Source organism: Myxocyprinus asiaticus, chromosome 23, assembly GCF_019703515.2.
Source record: "Myxocyprinus asiaticus isolate MX2 ecotype Aquarium Trade chromosome 23, UBuf_Myxa_2, whole genome shotgun sequence".
Lineage (NCBI taxonomy): Eukaryota > Metazoa > Chordata > Actinopteri > Cypriniformes > Catostomidae > Myxocyprinus > Myxocyprinus asiaticus.
The window spans coordinates 14,317,959-14,341,817 of record NC_059366.1 but is presented as its reverse complement, the minus strand read 5'-3'; the positions used below and the strand labels follow the sequence as shown (position 1 = coordinate 14,341,817).

The window sequence follows — 23,859 nt, the reverse complement described above, 5'->3', positions numbered from 1 at the left end:
AGCCTACTGTGCAGTTGACATACATGTGACAACAGATCTTTATTTACATTATTTTCATAATATATATATATATATATATATATATATATATATATATATATATATATATATATATATATATATATATAATACCAAACCTGCTGTTCCTCTTACTATGAAAATGTAAAAAAATGTTTTACCAAAAATGGTAAGTTTTTGCCACAACACTGGCATTATCCACCTTTGACATCAACACAAGAAATTTAACAAAATTATATTTTATAAAATAGGTCCAAAAAGTGCCATAGTATAACCATGTTTTCTGTGATGTAGAAAGATGGTAATGCCATGGTATTTACTACGGTAAGTTATTGTTATTACAATAAAACTATGCTAACTTGGTATTAACCAGCACTGTCACCATAACAAAATATTCATGGTAAAAATATTCATCAACATTTTTTTTACACCACTTAGGGCCTAAAAGTACCATGATATTAACATGTATTTTATGACATGGAACAATAATACACCATGTTTTTTGGACATTCTTTAAAGTGCCAGGGATAACCATGTAATTATCATCTACCATGATATCTGAATGATAATTATTCTGTAGCCTACCATGGTATATATCAAAGTACCATGACATTACCATGGGACACCAACACTGTACCACGGTGCCACCATAGTAGGCTTTCTGTAAGGTACTAATGGAAGGAGATTATATTTACACAATAGTAACAATGGCGTGCTGGCAAAATCTGTGGTTACCATGTTAAAGTGTAATTGTTTGGTATGCTTAATCCTATCCCACTATGATGTACCTTGGTAAGTACAAAAGTATAATTCAGGTCACAGTAGTTTTGGAAGAGCTGGCAACTAAACACAGAAGAAAAATGATTGAAATAAGGCCATGCCGTGGGGGGTTTAAAGTATAAAAAAAGAGATGAGTTAAGACACTCTGTCCACTTATTATTGTACTATAAAAATATTGCTATTAGCACAATTCGGAGATATATATATATGAATCGGGAGAGAGAGTGAGTGAGAGAGAGAGAGAGAGTGTGAAGTCACTGTAGAAGTAAATTATTAATCAATGACTTATTTTAGAAACACTGTAGACACTATGAGCAGATGAATTCACTTGTCAATCCAACACTGTGACAGTTTGTCATGTATCATGGAGCATTAGAGCTTGATTTTACATAATACATACTCTATGCAGAGAGGGAAAGAAGATCTACAGAGACTATTGTTCATTTCCATCCCGAACAGCAGGCATTGATTAAATATGCCACTTCTGCTCCACTAATTCATTCACTTTGAAATTTTGCTGCCGAGCTGCCATGTATTTTTTTGCTGTTAAAAGTCCACATTGTTTTCCCAGGACTTTGGCCTCATTAGCAGGAGTAGATGGTGGGTTTGGGGAGGGGACACCGGCCACAGAGACATTATGTCTTTCTGTCCATAATGAAGTGACACAGTCAATTTGGAGATGCTTATGGTGATTGGGGGTGTAGACAAAAACATTGTCCTCCGATATCATAGTCCACGAAGATGTCTTACCTACGTCTTCCCTGTCACAATAGATAGCGTATATAATTTTGGGAAGATAAGTCTTTTTGGAAGCACAGTTAGACATTTTCACTTTCTTTTTTTTCTGAATTTATTTGTGGTCCATGTTGCACATGCATCCAAGTATGAGAAACCTGTTGCCTTCTATTCATCTTGGGATCCTGTGGCTTTCCCTAACGTCACAATGACCCTCAGCTCCCAAGATGAAGGACCTGTTCATCTGTGGCATCAACTTCGTGAGTATTAGAAATAGAGAGAGACTCCAAGCTCACGTAGCCGGGTCTAAAGGCTTATCAGAGGCTAAGCCAGAGGGGGAAAAACAGTAAAGCTAGTCTCTGCTGACCAGAGGTACGGGCACAGGGCCATCTGTCCATTCTCTGAATACAGCTGACACCAAAGGAGGGCAACTCTGTACTCAGGGAATCATACACACTTTGGAGCCACAAACATTAACTCATCCTGGAGAGAGTTGGTGAAAAAGTAACTTACTGGCATCTTCCTGCGGTCTCAAACTCCATCACTTGAGCAGGTCAGTTTATTAACTTCCATCCAAAGCTGTTTGCCACACTCAGAGACTTCCAGAGGACAAGAACAAATAGGTGTATTAATGCTTTTCTGGGCACAAACAGTATTCTGGTTTTATCTTTGAGTTGTTCACAAAAACAGCTTTTCCAGCAGTTTATATCTTTAATATTTTTTGACTTCATGACTACATGTACACTTCATGTTACAATATAGCTTAAAGCTGAGATGTTTCTACATTTCCATAATTATCACATATGTTCATGAATATTATTTAGGTTTTGGGCAATAATATTGACATAATCAACTAGCTACATATTCTGCATGTAAAGATGATTTTTAATTTACTTAGATATTGATCATAGTGTATTTTTTTTTTTTTTTTACAATATAGCACTATGCAATGTAAACACGGTTAGCAAACAGTGACAAGGGCTCTTGTCATTGGGATTATGTTTTTAAAACAGTAATTTTTGAAGACTGAACTTTAATCTGACCCACAATTTTCCCCATTATGTATGCATATTACAATGGCATTTGGGTAAATAATTTTAATTCCCAATTCAGAAACACATCTGACATGTGAAAAACATTATGTGATATCTATATGTCTGGGCTTATTAGTGCTGTGTTGTAACATAGCAGAATGATTTAGTTGCATGTTGACAAGCATTAGACAGGCAGAAATGGGTCAAATGGGGTTTAGCATTAGCCAAACAAATCCTGGCCTATAGGATTAGGCAGGATGCTAGCTGTTTGTTTGATGCATTTACCTGATGAAACAGTACAGAACTAATAGCCACACAAAAAAACGGGCTTTTTACACCACTTCAAACCTTTGCAATTAAATTTGTCTGTATTTCTTTTTATAAATGCAGAATTCTATGTATTTTAAACAGAACTTAAATGGCTTTGAAAGTATTTGCATTACCATAATTCAACCAATAAACCTATATATATTTTTTGCAGTTGAACAAAAGTGAAAAACTAATTTATATATCATATTTTCTCTCTTCAGTGTCACTTCTGTTTAACAAGTTCCTATTCGGGAGTGTCATGGCAAGAGGGATCACATTTCATTTAACATCTTATGTAAGTCTCTGAGCATATCAAACACTGTATTTTTTAAAAAGCAAGAAGAAAAGAGGGCTAATAAATGAAAGGATTGTAAGTCTATAATTAGAACCGATATCTCCATACACTCACTTAAAGAGAATGCATTCGTTTATTGTACTTAGCCAAAGGGACTCATTAAGGAAATATGAGGCATGGATCCTAAGGTATTATTAAAGGAAAATTTCAAACAATCGACTACTGACATGCAATTCAGTGTGAACATTTCCTCTGATCTAACAATGACTCATTTTTTAGTTTCGCCCATGAATTCTCTGTGATCTCATCTGGCTTATAATCGATTCAGATGGTGATAAAATCTGTTTTAAATGTATCAGTCCTCGCTTTTGCGAAGAGGACAAGAATGTGGGAACAAATAACAGTGTGTTCCTGTACTGATAAATTAAAGTGCCTTGTTAGTCATGGTCACACAGACGTCACTTGATCCACAGTCCCAGACAGAAAAAAGTGGCTCCTGTTGAGTTTTATCAAACACCGTCACACTAGTTCTATAACCCTCATGTTCTGCTCCAAGGGCAGTTTAATAGCTCAAAAACATAATTAACATTTATGTTTCTAGATGATATTCATGTTTTCCCCTATCTTTTACCTGCAATTGTTACATTAAGGAGCCATTTCTACCTGATCTAATCCTTAAAAAACGTTTTGTAGTTTAATCAAATGTATTCGTGTTGATCCATTGATGTTAAAAAATATTTTTGACTTGAATCAAACCATTTAATTTAGATATTACAACATAAAGCACATTTTTCAGGTTAACATTTTTTTTCAGTGTACAAGAATTGATTATAGACAATATACTGCAGTATTTACAACTAAATAAGATGAGCCAAAAATCCTCCCTGAATACTTATGTCTTAGAGACCCCAGAAATATGATTAAATGCAATGATTTTTCACATACTAAGATTCTCTGACTGGTGTACACACTTTAGACACTCCTGAAAGCTGCTTATTTTTATTTCTTTAATTCAATTTTTCTACAGTGTATATTTGATGGGGTCAAATTGTCACCAAACACAAAACAACATTACCAAAATAGAGACCAATCACAATTCTGAAAAGTGCACATCTAGTCTGGGGGAAATGCTTTAATGATATCTGCCTACTGGGTTGTGATTACATCAGAAAAAAATATTTAAAGAATTTGAAGGGGAAATAATTGGATTTCCAAATGACTAATATTGTTATTTTAATATGTACATAATTGGAGTTTCTGGGACCCCAAACATAAAAACAAGAGGCAATCTGAACAGAACACGAGGACAATGGTTCTGTTAAACTAGAACCATTAGAGTGGTCTTATGAATTAGAAACATTAGACACAGGACCCCAGGTCACCCTCTTAGCTACCTCCTTCTAGCGGAGCCCGAGGAAAATAACACCCAGAACACAAAACCAGGTACCTACAGCAAAACAAAAATGTACGCACGACTGAAAAGATGTTTACGGTTGCGAGAGGTAATAGGCAGAAAAAATAAAAGTATATGTTGTCAGGCCTGAAAGGTTTGGCATTGTTCACTGAAATTCATCTTCGAATTCTTTTAGCAGCTGTGACTGAACTGGTAAATTTGTCTGTTTGTGTGGACAGAGACAGTCTGTTTGAAGCATCTAGACCTGAGAGAAGAATGAATATGAATGAGAGACAGGGCGGAGGATCAGAGGGGGGACTAAATGTCACCCTCACCATCCGCCTGCTAATGCATGGGAAGGTAAGACACATCGCAGAGCTCTGCGTCTTTTGATTTTTAGCTTTATGTTTTGCCATTAACCATTACATAAGAGACAGATGGATGGATGGATAAAAAACAGGTTCTATCTACTCAGGATTAGTCAAACAAATAAAAATAGTAGACTAAAGTGTTCAGAAGTTATTGGCAAGAGAAAAGTCAAGCTTTGAGCTGATGATGGCACTAGAGGGTTTGACTGAGAGACCCCCAAATGGTTCAGGGGACTATTGAGGTCATCCTCAATCACTCTGCCAAATTTCACAACTCTCCTCCAAACAGTTCATGGGACTCCCATAGACTCACAGCCAGAAGAATGATATTAATAAGAAAGCTAATGAATACAATGGGGGCTACGCTTCTTCAGTGCTTGGCCTCTAATTAGAAATAGAGAAAGCACAAAGTGGTATATTTGTTTACTGCATCATCTTTTCTAATGAGAAAGGACCTGTAATCCTTCTTTGATCAATCATTCCTGAAAACCTTAAGGAAAATTTTCCAACAAGTAGACAGACATAACTCCATAATCCTGCAGTATTCCAGTTTACTATGCACTTATTTGAACATTATTAAAAGCCCAGATTAACAGTTTTTTGTTTGTGTTTTGTGTGTGTTTCTAGGAAGTTGGAAGTATCATTGGGAAGGTAAACAATTTAGGATTATTCTGATAAATAAATGAAACTGAATTAAGCAAAATACGCATATTGCCTTTATTCTTTAGTTATCCAAAGCTTCAATGATGTCCTTATTGTGGTTTAAGTATGGCTTATACTGTTAAATATCATCTTAATATACATAGCATTAATGTTACATTTTCAGGCAGTCTTTTAAAATGACTTTCCTTGTTTGGGTTTAGAAAGGAGAGACTGTCAAAAAAATGAGAGAGGAGGTAAGTTGTATTTTGAGCTTCATGATCTAATATCAAATAAGACTAATCGTTTTAGTAAATCGATATTTCACATATTGTTGTTTGCCACACTTTTATTTGACCACGAACTGTTGCTAACAAACTGCATTGAAATGTACACTATTAAACCTGTCTAACTGAGTAAATGAGATGTAATATGAAGAGTAAAAGTAATTTGGGTCACCTCATGTACTGTATCTCAAAAACTAGACAGGGGAAAACAATCATAGGAATCATTTTCAGTTTAAACAAACTCAGCTTATTACATTTCGTTTGCATGATCAGTTAAATGGTATTTACTTGGGAAAGGATCCAAATATTAGCACTGAGGTAAGGACTGCCAAATTATATTTAATGCAGCACAAAACTCCACTTTTCTTTGTGGATTCAGAGTGGAGCCCGAATTAACATATCTGACGGATCAAGTCCAGAGCGCATCGTCACCATAACCGGTGCATCTGAGGTCATCTTCAAAGCATTCGCCATGATTGCAGAGAAATTTGAGGAGGTGTGTGTGTGATTTTTCCATTAATGTATGATTGAGATGATGGGTGATTTGAATGAATTTTATTTTATTATTATCTGTTATCATCTTCTTTTGTTTTTTTTCAAAGTGACTGCTTTGGGTATAAACAAATAGCCATACAATGTGGCTATTTGCACCTGTTTGGAAGAATCAGACAAAGCCACTGTATATAATACTGTATGTTATTAAACTATATAGTCAGTCTAAATACATTTAGGCCTATGTAAAATACTGCACATATACTATGTATGTTATTATATCACACACTAGCATGGCATTATACTATTAGAATAGTATATGTTACAAGAAAAAATGCAAATAGTATATGTTAGAATTATACAGTACCATTCTAATAGTACTTATAGTATATTATTATACCATATATACAATAAAATAGAATAATAATAATAGAGTAATGATGTAGGCTCAATAAATGTGTTTTTTAATCATTATATTTTTATAATAATATATGTCACTTGTCAAAATGCAAATAGTGTTAATATTTACACTGGTGTGCATATAACATCTGCCTTTCATTTGTATTAATCTAAGAACAGGGGCTGAATTGAGCTGCAAGCCGATACACATGCATCTCTTTTCCCTCTTTTAGGATATCATGGCCTCCATGATAAACAGCACAGTGACAAGCAGGCCTCCTGTCACACTGCGCCTCGTCTTCCCCGCCAGTCAGTGCGGTTCACTTATCGGCAAAGGAGGCTCCAAGATCAAAGAGATCAGAGAGGTAGATGTGAGTTTAATCAGTTGCCAAAATGCAAAAGAGTTTGTAATGCAGGTCACAGCGGCCCTCAGATGATGCACAGAATGATCCGTTAAACAATTTGTTTCTTTTGTCTCAGCGGCAAGCACAAAACAATTAACATCACCCTGATTGATTGTCTTCATCAAGGCAAAACGTTTCATTCCTCAGCACAGGGGGGGCCCTCATATCTGCCTTCCGCTCATTCCGCATGTTATGATGAGACTGCTGGGCCCCTCAGCTTTAATTTCAAACTCCGAAATACTTTGCTTTTCCCTCAAACTTATGTATTCATGGCTTTCGTTAATGAAAACCTCACAAGTGGAACCATTCATTTTCATTTAGCTATTGAAATTGACATAAGGACAGTGGCTTTTGCTTGAAGGCTTTGTTTTTTTTAATTCAGCTGGTGGATCAAATTGAATAAATATAGCCGTCCTTTCTGTTGAGGACTATGAGGGGTGAACTGGCTGCCTTTATTTCCAGTTGCTATGAATGTCTAGGACAGGACAGCCCAGCAAGGCCTAAATAGACTCACATTTATATACAGTATCCAAATAGATTGACCTAAATAACTGGCCAGACCATAACAATGTCAGTTCTAGACATCAGAATAGCAGTCATACCAAAAGGGACTTTATGGCACACTTTTCTGTAAGTCGCTTTGGAAAGAATCTGCTAAGAACATAAGTGTAAATATACTTAACCATGAAAAATGTTATTGTTATTGTTAGTCCTATTGTTAACATGCAATATGTTTATTTGTATACTGTTGTGTAAGATGCTAGTTATTGAGTCCTAGTGTCCAGTATACTACTAAACATCAAATGTTCACTCTAAAAAAAAAATAATAATATTTAGACAACAGGCATGTAGCACAATACAAACAGCATATAAATTCAAGAAAAAAACAAAAAAACAAACATGCATCTGTCAAGTCATACATATAAAAAAATCATAACAATCTTTTTGCTTTGCTATTTTTACACAACTTTTCCATCCTTTACCATAATATTTCAGTTCTGTGAGAAATAAATTAAAACTAGGTTTGTTGTCTGACTGTTCCATCTTATTGATATAGAATCTTCCATAAATAATTAAGACATTTATAAAAAAAAAGAAAAAAAAAGTTGACATCTTTGTTAAAGTGGTGAAAAAAAGTAATAAATTACTTTCTAAAAGCGAGACATTATTATAAGTTTTTCACTCTGAATTGTTGTACGGAATTTTTTTTTATATACTTCAAATCTTTTTTTCACATTTCGTAACAGTAACATCCCATAATGACAAACCTATAGAACATAAAAGATATTTCAGATAAAAAAATTAGACCATTAAAAAACATACTTTTTTCATTACCATTCTCACACGCTAATATTTCTATTATTTTATTATTATTTCTTACCTGACTAACAAAATTTTTTACACAATGACCAATAAATAAGTGTTGTGTAGAATTGCCCAGAAGTTGGCTTGACAGAATAACTGTTGCCATAGAGTGAGTAAATCAAATAATTCATACCTAAAAATTAAATCTAAAAATAAATCTTTAAATCTAAAAAGTATACTGGACATTTGCAATGAGAAGGGTAAAGAGTTATTTACTGGCTCATTTAAGATAAAGTGTGTAATTTCTGATGCACATTGTCCCAACAAACCGAATGTAAAAAATAACGCCTGTTTTCAAACAGGTTTCCTGAACACTCCCACAGCCTCTGTCATTGGTCATCTAAACATATATATCTGCTGCAAAACTCTATTTTTCTTATGTCAGGCTGGACGTGATGCTCAATCAAACAGAGCAATGTGTTTACATTAACAGGAAAGTCAACCTCCAAATGGCTAACTTATAGCTGTCTCGGCACATTTAACTGGTATAAGAAATGTTTAACATTGAAAAAATTACACACTTCAGCTTTAACTATTACCACCTAAGGAAACTAGCAAGAATGGTATAATTTGCAGTTTGTCTTCAATAACAGTGTTTCCATGTGTCAGAGCACAGGTGCCCAGGTGCAGGTAGCAGGAGACTTACTCCCTGACTCTACTGAGAGAGCGGTGACCATCTCAGGCACCCCCCACGCCATTACACAATGTGTGAAGCACATCTGCACTGTCATGCTAGAGGTTGGTGCGAGTGCATGTAGGAGTGTGTGAGTGTGGCTACATTTTTTATTGAAATTTTATGCATGATTTCCCTTGTGCTTAAATATTATTTCAGGTGTGGGATATTTTTCATGTCTCTTTCACCTTCACGTTTCATTTGCATTCAGTTTCAACGTATGCACAACATGTTAAATGTTTCTGTTTGCTTCATTAGTTCCCAGTATCCAACCTTGGATGCCTTTGTTAAAGACTGTTCTCTGTTCAGTGCATTGCAGAACAGAACAATCCATTGAGGCTTAAAGGTGCAACCAGTACTTTTGCCTCATTAAAAAGGTTTTACACATAATGAAATAGTAGTATTGAGAAATCTGTTTAAAATGAGGTATACTCACAATAGACAGACAGCTGTTTTATTCTACATAAGCTGGGCTGCCTCATAGGGACTGATAGTGTTGGGGAGTAACGGAATACATGTAACGGGATTACGTATTTAAAATACAAAATATAAGTAACTGTATTCCACTACAGTTACAATTTAAATCATTGGTAATTAGAATACAGTTACATTCAAAAAGTATTTTGATTACTGAAGAGATTACTTTGCATTTTATTGTCATTTGTTTCATTTAATATTTAGTCCTTTCAGATGGAAAACATTTATACATATAAATGATGCGATCCAAAGTTCATTTGAACAGCGGTGAAACACTTTCTTATGATGTTACATTCATACGAGCAGACAGAGAAGTATGTCTGAAGTAAGTTTGGAGCAGAAGAAATAGAAATAAACCTTGTGTAAATTGTCAGCTTTACGCTAAGCTAAAATGCTATTTCTGTATGGCGTCTTGGGCCCATACAGAAACCCGCTTCAACACGCCCCCAAAGTCTGTTTGGGTGCCTCGTGCCGCCCCCTGCAAGATGCAAACATTCAGTAGACTTTCAGTAGCCTATATATAGATCTCTATTAATGACCTACTTACATTATTGTTGAGAACATTAGTTCATTAAAAGTTCATTAAAAAAGATCTGTATACAGGTTACTGAAAGTCTACAGAATGTTTGTTGAAACACTGTTTACTAGCTATAGCAAGTCAGTCGATAAGCTGTTATTTTGCTGCTGTTTTGCAGGCTATTGATAGTCTACTGAATGTTTGTTGAAACATTGTTGAAACACTGTTTACTAGCTAAAGCAAGCCAGTTGATAAGTCACTTATAGTCAGTTAAATATCTACTTGGGTCCATCAAAATAAAGTGTTACCTATTTTTTTAGATGACACTTTAGGGTAATCTAATCTGATTACTTTTGGATTACTTATTGCAGGTTTTCATGAAAATATGATATTAATGTGTTTTAATCTAATCAATAATATATTTTCTGAAAGGCAAATATTTTACTGCACAGTTAAATTTTTCCCTGTTTCTTGAAAGTCAAGTTATTTTTGTATGTGGTGGAACGAGACCACACTGTCTTAAATGTATGTATTTCTATCTGGCTAGACTTATCACGTGTATTTCAGGCTCTGGCTCAGACCACTCTTTTAAAATTTAGGAGCATATTTAGTAAATTATGCACTAGTTATTGCCGTTAGCTGATTTGCACTGTGATAAAAAATGTAAACATGTAATCCATAAAACTAATCACACAGATTTCAAAATGTACTCTACTGTAATGTAATGTAAAGTACTTTATTTTTGTAATCTGTGTATGTTATCCAGGTTACATGCAATCCGTTACTACCCAACAATGCAAAATACAAAACTCTCATTTTGATTTCATGGGGTCTTTAAAGTTAGTTTAAAGAACAGACTTCACTTATATCTGTAACTCCCTATGTTTTTGAACACATTTGCTTTGGAATAAATTAATCATGTCAGACAACATAGGGTATTTCTACACTTCAAACTTTTGATTTTGCACAATGCTGCATCCACACCGCTAGGTGTCAGTATAAGTGCAAGACAACTGACATATTGTTGGTGCAACATAATCAAACAACTACTGAGTGCACCTTATAAAATGTTCTCTCCATTTTATATACAAATCTTTTGACAGATGCTGACTAATTCAATGCCATTGCATTTGCCTTGCCTGTTATTATCTCCCATATGTAGTCACCACCTAAAGGAGCCACCATTCCATACCGACCCAAACCCTCTGCAGGTGGTAGCCAAACAGTGTTGGCACAACCACATACTGCTCCGGTGAGTTTTGCATGCATTGTAATGAAAAAACAGAACCGTACATTCATTGATGAGTCCACAATTCCCTGCAGTCCCAGTGGGGAGCTGTGAGTGTGGACATTTACCCTAATGATTACACTGAGATCAGCTGGCGGAATAAATCTCAGATCCAATCAGTAATACAGTCACCAAAGGGGACCGTGTCAAGTGCTCTTAAACATGCAGATCAGAGGTTTTGCTCTGAATTGTAATGTTGGCAACCAAGCATTGTAAATACAGCTGTAAATAGCTGGACAATCCATTCAGCTCTATTCCATTCTGTGCTGATGTTTTTTGTGGGAATGAGATTTGAGGATGTAATCTAAACTTTGACCCTTCGTCTATGACAAATCTCTGCTACCCGGTATGTTGTCCAAGGGGCTGCTTGTACATTTGAGTGATCATGAACTTTAGTTTGACCGAGGTGAATGCTGCTTGTCTGTATAATGTAAAACCATGTCAGCTACAAGCTCCACTTGTTTCAGGAGGATTAAAGCGCTGTTTTCTTAAGAAGCAGATGAGTACTGAATTTATTAATCGCCATGGCTGGTGATAGCATGAAAGGTTCATGTACTGTAATGCCCCCTTGTGGTTACATTAAGAAGAATTGATCACAGTTTGCTCAAAATTCCCAAAGGGCACTTTTTTAATATGTGGATGACAAAGTGGTCTCATGTAACCAGACTTTTAACTTGTCTCATAAAGTCTGGACCCCTTTGCAGCTTAGTCTGGCCAAGAAGTGTCCACTTAGACAGGAAGACTGACATGTAAAGTGACCAACCACAGTTTGTTTTGTTGTTACATGTTTTCTAGGTAAATCTGAAAAAGATGATACTCCATTAATAGAATGCATGTAAAAAAATTATTCAAAACAGAAAACATTTTGGCAGAAAAATGTGTAGATTTGTGGGTGGTCTGTGGGCATGCCATCTGAGGCTGAGACTAATGACAAAGGAGTGAATAGGCTGTCATAATTTGTACACTCCAACTAACCTTAACATGTTATCTTGTCAACAGGCTTTTGCTATCCCAGGACAATTTGCAATTCCACCCCAAGACGTGAGTGTTAGTCTCACTGCCTGATCAGTGTCATTCACAGCACACTTCACAACACCACTGCAGCCCCTCAGCCACATCCCACCCCTTACACAACCACTATTCTCCCAATGCATTCCTCACACACACCTAAGTGCCAACATCCCTGTCTTTCCGATCACACTGGAGCCTCCACTAACTTAGTTGCTTCCTTCGAGCGAGGATATCAGAGGCATGATGCGTGAAAGATGGTATCTGACCATGACCGATTCTTTAATATCTATTGTCACTATTATCAGTAACTCTGTACTATTTTATATCTCTGGATGGGACACAAAAACCAAGATGTGTTAACAGAATCACTAACATGAATGCTATAGCTTTTTTTTTATGTTATCTAATTTGGGAGGGTAAGTGGAGAGTAAGTCCAGAGGAGACCTGGGGCCAGTTTCATGAAAATATTTTTAAAGGGATAGTTCACTCAAAAATGAAAATTCTCTCATAATTTACTCACCCTCATGTCATCCCAGATGTGTATTTCTTTCTTTCTTTAGCAGAACTCAAATGAAGATTTTTAGAAGAATATCTCAGCTCTGTTGTTCCATACAGTGCAAGTGAATGGGTATAAAAATTTTGAAGCTTTAAAAGCACATAAATGCAGCATAAAAGTAACCCATAAGACTCCAGTGGTTAAATATTTATCTTCATAAGTGATATGATAGGTGTGGGTGAGAAACAGATCAATATAGTAAGTCCTTTTTTCACAATTAATCTCCACTCTCACTTTCACATTCTTCTTTTGTTTTTGGAAATTTGCTGTACATATCGCCACCTACTGGGCATGAAGGGGAATTTATTGTAAAAAAAGGACTTAAATATTTATCTGTTTCTCACCCAGATTTATCATATTACTTCAGAAGACATGGATTTAACCACTGGAGTCTTATGGGTTACATTTATGCTGACTTTATATGCATTTTGGAGCTTCAAACTTTTGGTACCCATTAATTTGCATTGTGAGGACCCACAGAGCTGAGATATTCTTGTTTTTCATTTTTGGTTGAACTATCCCTTTAAGAAAAAAAAAAGAGAGAGAGAGAGAGTTCTTAGGATAAATTATGAAGTTCATAAAGATCTTTCTAAATGTAATTCTTAAAAACATTCTTAAGAAGTTCTCAAATATTTCCTTAAGAACATCTTCATTTTTTTCTTAAGAATAAAAGGACAGGCGTTTGTCATTCTCTGATTATACTAGCCTGCTCATGAGGTTGCCTTGTCTAATACAACAACTTCAAACACTGGTACAGTAAATCATAAAGAGTAGCAAGCACCTCACGATCATTTTGAGTCACTTTGACCCAGAAACACATTTTACATTTTACCCACAAAAGTAAAAATGGCAGTCTCAGTTTTCTAATTATACTGTATTATTATTGTTTTTCTATGGACTCTAAAGATCAAAGGGAGACTGCTATGCCGTGCATCCGTTTGAGTAGACTAGCATAAATGGAAACCACATTTAAATGCTCCAAAACAACATTTATTATTTACATTTTGTGTAGAGCCCGACCGATATATGATTTTTGAGACCGATACCGATTTTAGAGGGGGGAAATTCACCGATTACCGATATGGTGGTCGATATATTTAATATTTGAGCTGGAATGAAAACAGACCTTTTCTATTTGGATTGTTCACCGATTTTGCACTGATATGACTATGCAAAGGTACTCAGAAGGCTGCTTTCTTAAACAAATATTTTTATCAAAGAATATTTGACATTATTATTATACATTGTCAACAAATTCTAGAAATGAACACTGAGAAAATAAAGAATAAATAGAAATACAATAAATAGCGTAATAAACATCAGTATTACTGTTTAGTATCAGTCAAATGCTGACTATTTTAATACTGCCAAACAAGAAGCATTTACACCTGCCGAGTCAAGCGGTATTACACCGTATTCTGCTATACAAGTTCAGGAGAAACTTTCAACGGTGGAAAACCAGACTTTTAAATATTACATTTTATAAATGCAGTGACTGGAATTGTTCAGTTGAAGGGGGTACCAAACTGTGAATCCTGAACAAAACAGATTGGTGAATACATGTTTACACATTAACTTTCACTCAGCTGACAAGCAATGAAAGTAGCTACATGATTAGCTAGTTAGCTATAAGCTTGTTGTCACGGAGAGTAAAAGATGGACCAGCATTGCGTCAACAGACCCAGTCCACCATCTCACCGTTGTCTGATGAGCTGCAAAAAGATACTCTGATGTTTACCTTTAAATCTGCTACATTACTGACTGCACTGACAAACTATAGCTGGCTAACAGCAAACAGACATGAGTGACATGGCTGTCAGGGGCAAGGTTAACGTTATATTAGTTATATTGAAAAGGGAAAATGATGGGGTCATTGTTTATTAACTTTCCAGTATGTATTTAACAAACTAGTTAGCAACTTACTGCTGAACTCCGCCCTGTCTGCAGAGCCACCATCAGCTCAGCTCTGTAAACAGTGGAGTCGGAGCGCGCTCTGCTGGACAAACTACGTAATGACACTAATTCTAAAGCATTGTTTTCTGCATTATATGTTCTAAAAAAAAGTTTGCATATCTGCGCATATTGGTAAAATATACACTGATGCCGATATATTGGTGAAAGGCTAATATCGGCCGATAATATCAGCTGACCGATATATCGGTCGGGCACTAATTTCGTGATAACATTTACATTGTTTTTAAAACTGAAAATAAAAATAACATAAAATACAAAACATTCAAAAACATGTTTTGGTCTAAAAATCACATTTCTACATAAACAGCCCATTGCGACTTACGATTTACGACTCAACATGATAGAACAAGTCACATCTGAAACAACCCAGTAAATTAATAAAAAATCTTACCTTTTTGGATTTAAAGCTGAAGTATGCAACCTTTTCAGCTTAATATGCAGAGATAACGACAAGTAAGTCATTCAGAGGTTCATTTTCTCAAAAACTGTAAATGCTTTGTTTCTGTGACACTATAACATTTCTGTGTTTGTTTAGTGCGACCCACTTTGACCCGCCCCATTTCTCATTCAGTGGCGTGAGGTGGGGACGGATCTATCTGACGGTTCGAACAACAGCAGACGAGGAAAGCTGTTTTGAAAACATTGTTTATTTTTGCAATTCCTTTCACTGCTGCTAACATTGCAGAAATTACATACTTCAGCTTTAAGACAACTGTGAGGTTATCCTAACTTTAAGATGTTATTTACAATGATTTTTAATAAAAAAGAAGAATTTCCATTCTGTGGATTTGCCCCATATAACTAATCTAATTGAATCTTAAAGGAATAGATCATCCAAAAATGAAAATTCTGTAATCATTTACTCATGTCATTCTTAAGCCCTATGCTTTTTTCCCACCATAGAACACAAAAGGGCAAGTATGAAGAATCAAAAGCACCATAAAAGCACCATAATGGTAGTCCATGGTGCTTTATTGATAAATTTATAATCTTCCCCTCCTACAAGCTGTTAACTTGAGAATTGAGTCCAGAGTGGGTTCAGATCAGTCCAGTTTGAACAATTTGTTCATGAATCAGACTGATTCAGTTTTTGAGTTCTACTTACTGACTGACTCCATTTTTGAGCTCACTGGAGTGGAAGATTGTCAGTGAATAATTCTACCTGGTTTCATAGAAAACTGTTATTATACCTTCATTTATGCAAAAAATAATTTTACGTGGCTCATTGTATGTATCACAATGACTTTTATTTCCTATCACACAAATCACAAGTAAATGGGGAGATGATCAGTTCATGAACACTTTTAGCTTTGTTTTTCGCACATTGCTATCTTATGACATCAAAACACTCTTACTATAGCGCATGACTTGTAAGACGATGCTTTTTAGTTGCATTACATAACCAACTACATTTACAAGCTTGTTCAAGTGTGATCAACTTTCACAGTAGCTCAACTGATTGAGCGTTGCATTCAAAGGACAGGGGTATGAGTCCTGAAGAGCACGCAGGTCGACATGTTAGCCATTAGTGTTGTAGAACCACCACAATATGACGTGGTTACTTCAGCAATTGCATTTTTCATCTTACATTTGCTTTTTATGACACTATTGGTTAGGTTTAAGGATTCGGGCAGGGAGGTAGGTTTTGTTGATTTATAACTCGATAGAGCATTAACCTTAACAATCTCACCTGTTTGGATGAAAATTTAACTTGCTTTTAGAATACATGTTTTGAAGTAAATGATGACAGAATTTTCATTTTTGGTTGTACTAATCCTTTAATATGGGTGCTGTTCTGTCTGTAGATGTGAGTTTCCTCTGAAATAATTCAATTTTGATTGGCTAGTTCTAACCTCCCTTCCTGCCCCCGCAGTTGACCAAGCTTCACCAGTTGGCTATGCAGCATATCCCCTTTACCTCCCTTGGGCAGAGCAACCCCACCTTCCCTGGTACGTACCCAGAGCTCCCCAGGGAAGTCTGTCTCTTCCTTTGTCTGTCTCTCTCTGCCTGTCTTTCTCTTTTTCGATCTGTCTCTCTCCCTCTCCACTTCCACCTCATGCGTGCACCAACACACGCTCTACTTTCCCACTCTGAAGAAAGTGAGGGCGAAGCCATATTGTGGTAAGGCTACAAATATCACAAAACTGTAAGTGTCAGAGAGCAAACATTATGCTGCACATGACATGCCATGATACAACCACTCAGAAGCCCATGTGCCCCCCCGAGCCAAGTGGATTTTGTCTAAATTATATGTATCTTTGATAATAAAATTGCACAATTATTGTAGGTAAAAAGAGTGTTTGTCTATAACACTGGCACCCCTGCAACCACTAACTAACCAGTCCTGATAGTTCTAGTTAGTTTGCGCTCAGAACCAGCTGCTGACAGCTGCTTTGAGCTGTCATAAGAGTTTCCGAGTGTGTCAGGTCACCTTAAAGAGAGCATGACGACTATGTGATGCATATGTCACCCCCCTCCTTTTATGTCAACTTATCACTATGGCAGGTGTTTGCCTTACCCTGCATTCATTTGTTTAACACTTCTTCTCCCTTCATGTCACTCCATACCTCCACAATACCCCTGACCTGTTCAAACCGGCAGCATTTTCCTAAGCAAACCTGAAGCTCACTCTCACAGCAGCCCACATTCATCATTACACACAGAGTCCACATGCTGCAAGTGCCTGCCCATAATTATTACCATGGAAATAAAGAGACAGCCTCTTCATAGATGTTCCAATAATGTGGGCTGTTTGGAAATGCTATTATGGGTGTTTTTTTCCAACTCAGGCAGATGTAAATCAATCAGAAATTCACTCATGAGTCACCCACTGCAGCAGCCTTAATGCTTTTATACATTGTATCATTTAAATTTGCACAATCTCATTGGTGATGTAGCAATGTTAAAATGTTAACTGCAGATCTCCAAATTGCAAATTTAGTCAGCTGTCGAATTGTGTGGTCTTTACTGTCCTATTTCACTGCATAGGTCTTGATGCCTCCTTTGCAACCAGCTCTCAAGAGCTGACCATACCTAATGATGTAAGTTGTATATGACATAAATTGAGTACATTTTACACAATTAATGATGTAAGCTTGGGGCACAATCTTTATTGCAGCTCATCTTGCATTTTTTGCCATTATTTCAATGTACATTGGGGTCCAAAAGTCTGAGGCCACTTTTTAAAATGGTTTATTTATTTATTTATTTATTTATTCATTTATTGCAACCTGGAAAGAAACAGGTTAAAACAGGTTTGAGATGTAAAAAAATAAATAAAATAAATTAAAACAAATTCTCAGAGTTTTTGACCTCACTGTACATGGATTTGATTTGGGATTATTTGATTTACTACCCTTACATTATAACACTTTGTTACTCTGTTGATGTCATTTCTAATAGTTTATGTACTTAAAAACAGTGTCTCATTCAGTCTATAAATTCTTGTCAGGAAAACTACAGATTTCTTGTTCTGTTATTTATCATTAGCAACAAAAGAGATTTTTAATTTTTATCATCTCATTTTTACACATGGATTTATATGACTCTTAATAAGAAATAGCATGTTTGCTTCAGAGGAAAAATCATCTTGCAAAAGCAAAATATTATGTGCAAGAACTATATTTAAATACACATAGACCTCAATACTCAATAATGACACAAACCTCAATAATGGTGGCAAAAAAACCTAATCAAATAAAAAGATGAGCACTTAGAATCTCCACGCAAAAAACAAATAACAGTGATGGAAAAAAAAAAAAAATCAACAACAGCACAAATGAAGTCAGCAAACAGAAAAGTAATCCTATTGCAGTAACTACATTTGGAGGAATACTGTAATTTAAAGTAATTCATAATTTCTTAGTATCTGTGAATATTTATATAGTGTGTTTAAAGTTTTCTATTTCAAGGTTTTCACTTTCAGCCTCTTTAGACTTCTAATATCCAGATGTTTTTGGCCCTCACCCGTCTGTCTGTCTGTCTGTCGGTCACTCAGCTCATAGGCTGCATCATTGGCAGACAGGGCAGTAAGATCAATGAGATTCGGCAGATGTCTGGTGCCCAGATCAAGATTGCGGGGGCCACAGACGGTTCGGCTGTGCGCCATGTCACCATCACAGGCTCCCCAGCCAGCATCAGTGTGGCTCAGTACCTCATCAGTGCTAGGTAAGATATTTCCTTCCCACATTTATCGGAATAGTTCACCCAAAAATGAAAATTCTGACATTATTTACTCACCCTCATGTCGTTCCAAACCCGTATGCTGTTGTTTTCCTGCGGAACCCTAAAGGAGAATTATTGTATAGAAAAGAGCTGTGTGAAGATTTTTGAAAAATCCTCTTTTTGTGTTCAATGTTAACATGAGGGTGAGTAAATAATCACCGGATTTTCACTTTTGGGTGAAACATTCTTTTAACACAGGGTCTGGGATAATATGTAGGAATTAGGCCGCAGTCTATTTGGTTTGTTTCAACTCACCCATTTGGCACTCCTTTATCAATTCTCATCCAGGCATGTTATACCCTTATTTTTATTCCTTCTTGTAACAAATAACATTCCCTAAATTGATTATTCTTTTTCTATTTCTCTCACCCCCTCATGTCACTGTCTCTTGTTTACATTCCTTAACCTTTCTATTAACCCCACACTTTCCCTCATGTCTTTCCTTCTCAATGTGTGTGTGTGTTTGCAGTTTAGAGATGGCTAAACTGAGCATCCAGGCTGCATCCTCCACATCCTCCACCACAGCTCTCGACTTTGGCCTGGGTTTCTCCCAGTCTGCCCCCTCCTCTTCCACAGCTGTCCTGGCTGCTCCCCCCTCCGCTATTAACGTCCACTCCCCCCAGTCTATCCCCTCCTTCCCCAGTGCCCATTACACCCTGCCTGTCTCCAGCCTGCTTGGCATGAATACCGTCCCTCTGCTGGCAGTGCACGCAGCTGCCTCCGCGGGCCTCCCGCCCGGCCTCACCCCCTACACCGCAAAGATTCCCACTTCGTCCAGCATCAAAAAATCAGAGCGGCAGAAGTTTGCCCCGTACTGAGCGTCCGTGGTCTTTAATATAATGAGTATTGTTATATTTGTTTATTATTTATCCATGAATATTAAGTAGATTGAAAGTGTTTCTTCCTGGCCTCTATCTCTCTTTAATGTCTCTGTGCAATATTTTGCAAACAAATAGCACAAGTTATAGTGAGTGTATGACAAGATTAATCGCTCTTTATATCGTCTTCCATTTTGTTTGCCATTTCATTTGGAAGTGTTTGAGATATCCATCTCTCACCATATAATTTATCTGACACTCCTACTTATGTTCACGGAAAGCCAAAGCCAGCAGGAATTTGATTTATTGGTACTATGCAGCTCATGGGGAAGGTCTGTGTCTGTAAGTGTGATTTTTTTTGTTTGTTTTTTTGTTTATCTTGGTGTGATTTTATTGTGCTGATTAGAACAGGCTGCCATCTTTGTTATTGTATCAGAATAAGAAAGTAATTTCAAAGAGAGTGTGATGCTCTGTGTCTCATACTGATGTTGTTAATCAGACCTTCTAACTTAAAGATAGTGTTCACCCCAAAATGGAAATTCTCTCATCATTTCCTCACCCTCATGCTATCCCAGATGTGTATGACTTACTTTCTTCTGCAGAACACAAAGATTTTTAGAAGAATATCTCAGCTCTGTAGGTCCATATAACGCAAGTCAATATAGTCCAAAAGCACCAAAAAGCACATAAAGTCAGCATAAAAGCAATCCAAACGACTCCAGTGGATAAACTGATATCTTCTGAAGCGATATGATAGGTGTGGGTGAGAAAGAGTTCAATATTCCAAAAGTCCTTTTTTTTAATTTTTTTTTACTAGAAATCTCCACTTTCACCTTCTTCTTCTTTTGTTTATGGTGATTCACATTCTTTGTGCATATTGCCACCTATTGGGCAGGAAGGAGAATTTATAGTAAAAAAGGACTTAAATATTGATCTATTTCTCACCCACACCTATTATATTGCTTCTGAAAACAAAGATTTAAGGTGCACTCAGTATTTTTATTTTTCCTCATTTAAAAAGTTTTACTTCTAAAGAAATGAATAGTAATACTGAAACATATGTATGAAATCATGACCACTCATGTGAGATGAAGAGTTCAGTCATATCAGTAATCTTATAAAAGCTTTTTTATTCTACATGGGGCGGGGGCGCCCTCAGGGGGGCAGCCATGTTAAGATCACATGACCAGCTGAACACTACTTTTTTTAATCTCAGTAACTGCCCTGTTATTGGACACTTTCATTCATGGATTAAATTAATCCAGGTTTACTGTGCATAGTTAATTTCAACAATGGCATTGGCAACTGAAAACTACTGTGTTGGAATGATGCAGCTTCCAGGCCAGTAGGTGTCAGTGTAAGTCAATGTAAGTTACTTCAGCATACTTCAAAAAATTACTGAGTGCACCTTTAACCACTGGAATCTTATGGATTACATTTATGCTGCCTTTATGTGCATTTTGGAGCTTCATCATTCCAACCACCATACACTTATACAGATCTGAAATATTCTTCTAAAAATCTTCAGTTGTGTTCTGCAGAAGAAGGAAACTCATACACATCTGGTATGGGATGAGGGTGAATAAATGATGAGATCATTTTCATTTTTGGTGAACTATCCCTTTAACAGCAGAACATACATCTAGAGGTCTCCTGAAAATCGATTTTGCCGATACCGATAACTAAGGTGGCGGAAAAGGCTGATAACTGATTAATTAGCCGAAAGTTTTAAAAATGGATTTATTTAATGTTATTTATTTAGTTTTTCCTTACTGTGACAGGCACAGAAAGAGGCAACTAGAGTCCAAAATGAATAAAATGCCAGATGCTGTTTATTGCAACCAAAATCCCAGTAACAACCAGAAAAAAATTAAGATTTGGTGTATAACGCAGGAATTTTATGCAGCAAAAAACTATCGGCAAACTATTATGTGGATTTTTACCAATAAAGGATAGTTCCAAAAGCAGTGTTGCTGATTAATCGGTTGACCTCTACATGCAGTACGTCAACATTCTCAACATACCTTCTTAAAAATTACCTAATTAATACTGCAGAGAAAGATAAAGGCGATGTGTATTGTTTGTGCCACTAGAGTCACCAAACAGAATTGCAAAAATAATTACTGTTCTTAAATTGGTTTCCCAAACACATGCCATTGTTTGAGCCAACGTTGCTTTGTTGGGTTGGTCGAGAGGCTCAAACAAACAGAGCAATGTTTTGATAGTGCCACAGAGCTGCAGTTTTACATTATACACTTCAGTTTTAAAATATAAAGGCATGAGGGCAAGATGGCATATCTTGGTAGGCCTACACATTTTGTGATTCTAACATTTGCATCCTGCTGTTTTAGAATCATGCTACAATCCATGGCCATAACCACGCCTTCTTAAGTTGTTAGCTATAATACTGTTCACACTTTTATGTTGATGCAAAACATTATCAAATATTATTTTTTTGTTTTTGTTTCTCTCAGCTTAGTTAAATGATGACACTGTAAAACTGTGACCCACATATGCAGTAGAGCCATGCTTCTCATGCCCAGCAGGGCTTATATCAGGGGTATAACTGTTTTTAACAATAATTTGATCTGTTCTTCTATATCTGATTGTGTGTTTTTCTCCTAGGCTGTCCTCAGTGATAGCAAGTCTGAGGCCACTGTAGTGCAACCTTTATATCTTATCATTAATCTCTCATTGGATTACCCTAAAGACATAGTGGACTCTTATGGACTTAAATACTACACAAGAATCCCTGGCTACACAATGATACATTTTTTTAAAGTATTTTTAAATCTTGTAATAAACAGATATGCTGTAACTAGTTTTTTATGTTTCAACCTTCAATGCAAGACATGTATTTGTGTTTGTTTTTAGATTGCTTTTTGAAGTACCTGTATGCATTTTGCTGTTAATATGACAATCAATGTGCTTTTATTAATTGCATTACAAATGTAGAACTTAAAAGTCATTCTTTAATTAAACGATACCAGCTTTTTATTAGTACACAGAGGGTCTTGTAGTTTCATTTTAAATACAAAGACTACTTCGGAAATTGCATTTATGAAACTTGATGAAATTCAATATTTCCAACTTTCCATACCTTGCATTTCAGTGCCGACCTGTTGTGATTGAAGTGAAAGGTTAGAGCAAACTGGGAGTTTTCATAGTGCTGCAAATGCATATCTGCAATGCTGTGGGTCGTTCAATAATACATGCCGTACTTAAAACAGGGTTATTTTGGTTAAAGTAAGCTTGCTTCTAAGAACCACAAAGAGCACCTGGCCCTAGTTTATTAGTTTACATTGTCTCAGAGAATCATATTTATTTCAGAAAGCTTATTTTGTCCTGCTTATCTACCATTTGTTTCTGATGGATGTTTGCTGTTTTGTAAATGTCATCAGTGCATCACTGACTTTGGCTGTGAAGGACAGACATTTTGACAAGCTGAATGCAATTCATCTAATTTAGCTCCAGAGTATAACATTCCCATCGGATCCGGCATACCGATTAAACGAACAATGCATCAGTGCCACTGACTTTTATGTAAGCAGCATTCATATTCATAACATAAGCCTCCATAAAATAGCCATCACATCTACTAAGGCTAAGGCTTTCAAATACAAAACGGCATGTTTTTAGTAAGACATTTCACATGCATTCACAATTTCTCAGGCAAGATGCATTATCATAAGTGCTTTAACGTTACCATTCATTCATGTTTTTAGACGGCCTTCTTTCAGTGGGCTTTTGACACATTTCACTGTCCTATAAAAAAGACCTCATAGAATATTAATAGGTTGTCT

At 36.2% G+C, this 23,859-nt stretch overlaps 1 protein-coding gene across 3 annotated transcripts; it reads left to right on the top strand.

Annotated features, from left to right (window-relative positions):
• Window positions 1-1,675: 1,675 nt before the first annotated feature.
• zgc:110045 (uncharacterized protein LOC664755 homolog) lies at window positions 1,676-23,041 on the top strand. 3 transcript variants are annotated; one of them, XR_007892704.1, is made up of 15 exons: window positions 1,676-2,086; window positions 3,098-3,171; window positions 4,804-4,924; window positions 5,560-5,583; window positions 5,796-5,828; window positions 6,238-6,354; window positions 6,983-7,114; window positions 9,128-9,256; window positions 11,348-11,437; window positions 12,473-12,514; window positions 16,888-16,963; window positions 18,003-18,055; window positions 19,012-19,181; window positions 19,708-20,398; window positions 22,682-23,041. XR_007892704.1 is itself a non-coding variant. In XM_051651335.1 (14 exons), exons 3-14 carry the CDS (start codon window positions 4,841-4,843, stop codon window positions 22,716-22,718), a joined length of 987 nt encoding a protein of 328 aa, XP_051507295.1. In that variant the 5' UTR covers window positions 1,676-2,086; window positions 3,098-3,171; window positions 4,804-4,840; the 3' UTR covers window positions 22,719-23,041. The 3 variants fall into 3 exon arrangements, 2 of the variants coding, with proteins under 2 accessions (XP_051507295.1, XP_051507294.1); XM_051651335.1 differs by lacking the exon at window positions 19,708-20,398; XM_051651334.1 differs by having other exon boundaries at window positions 19,708-23,041.
• The last annotated feature ends 818 nt before the right edge of the window (window positions 23,042-23,859 follow it).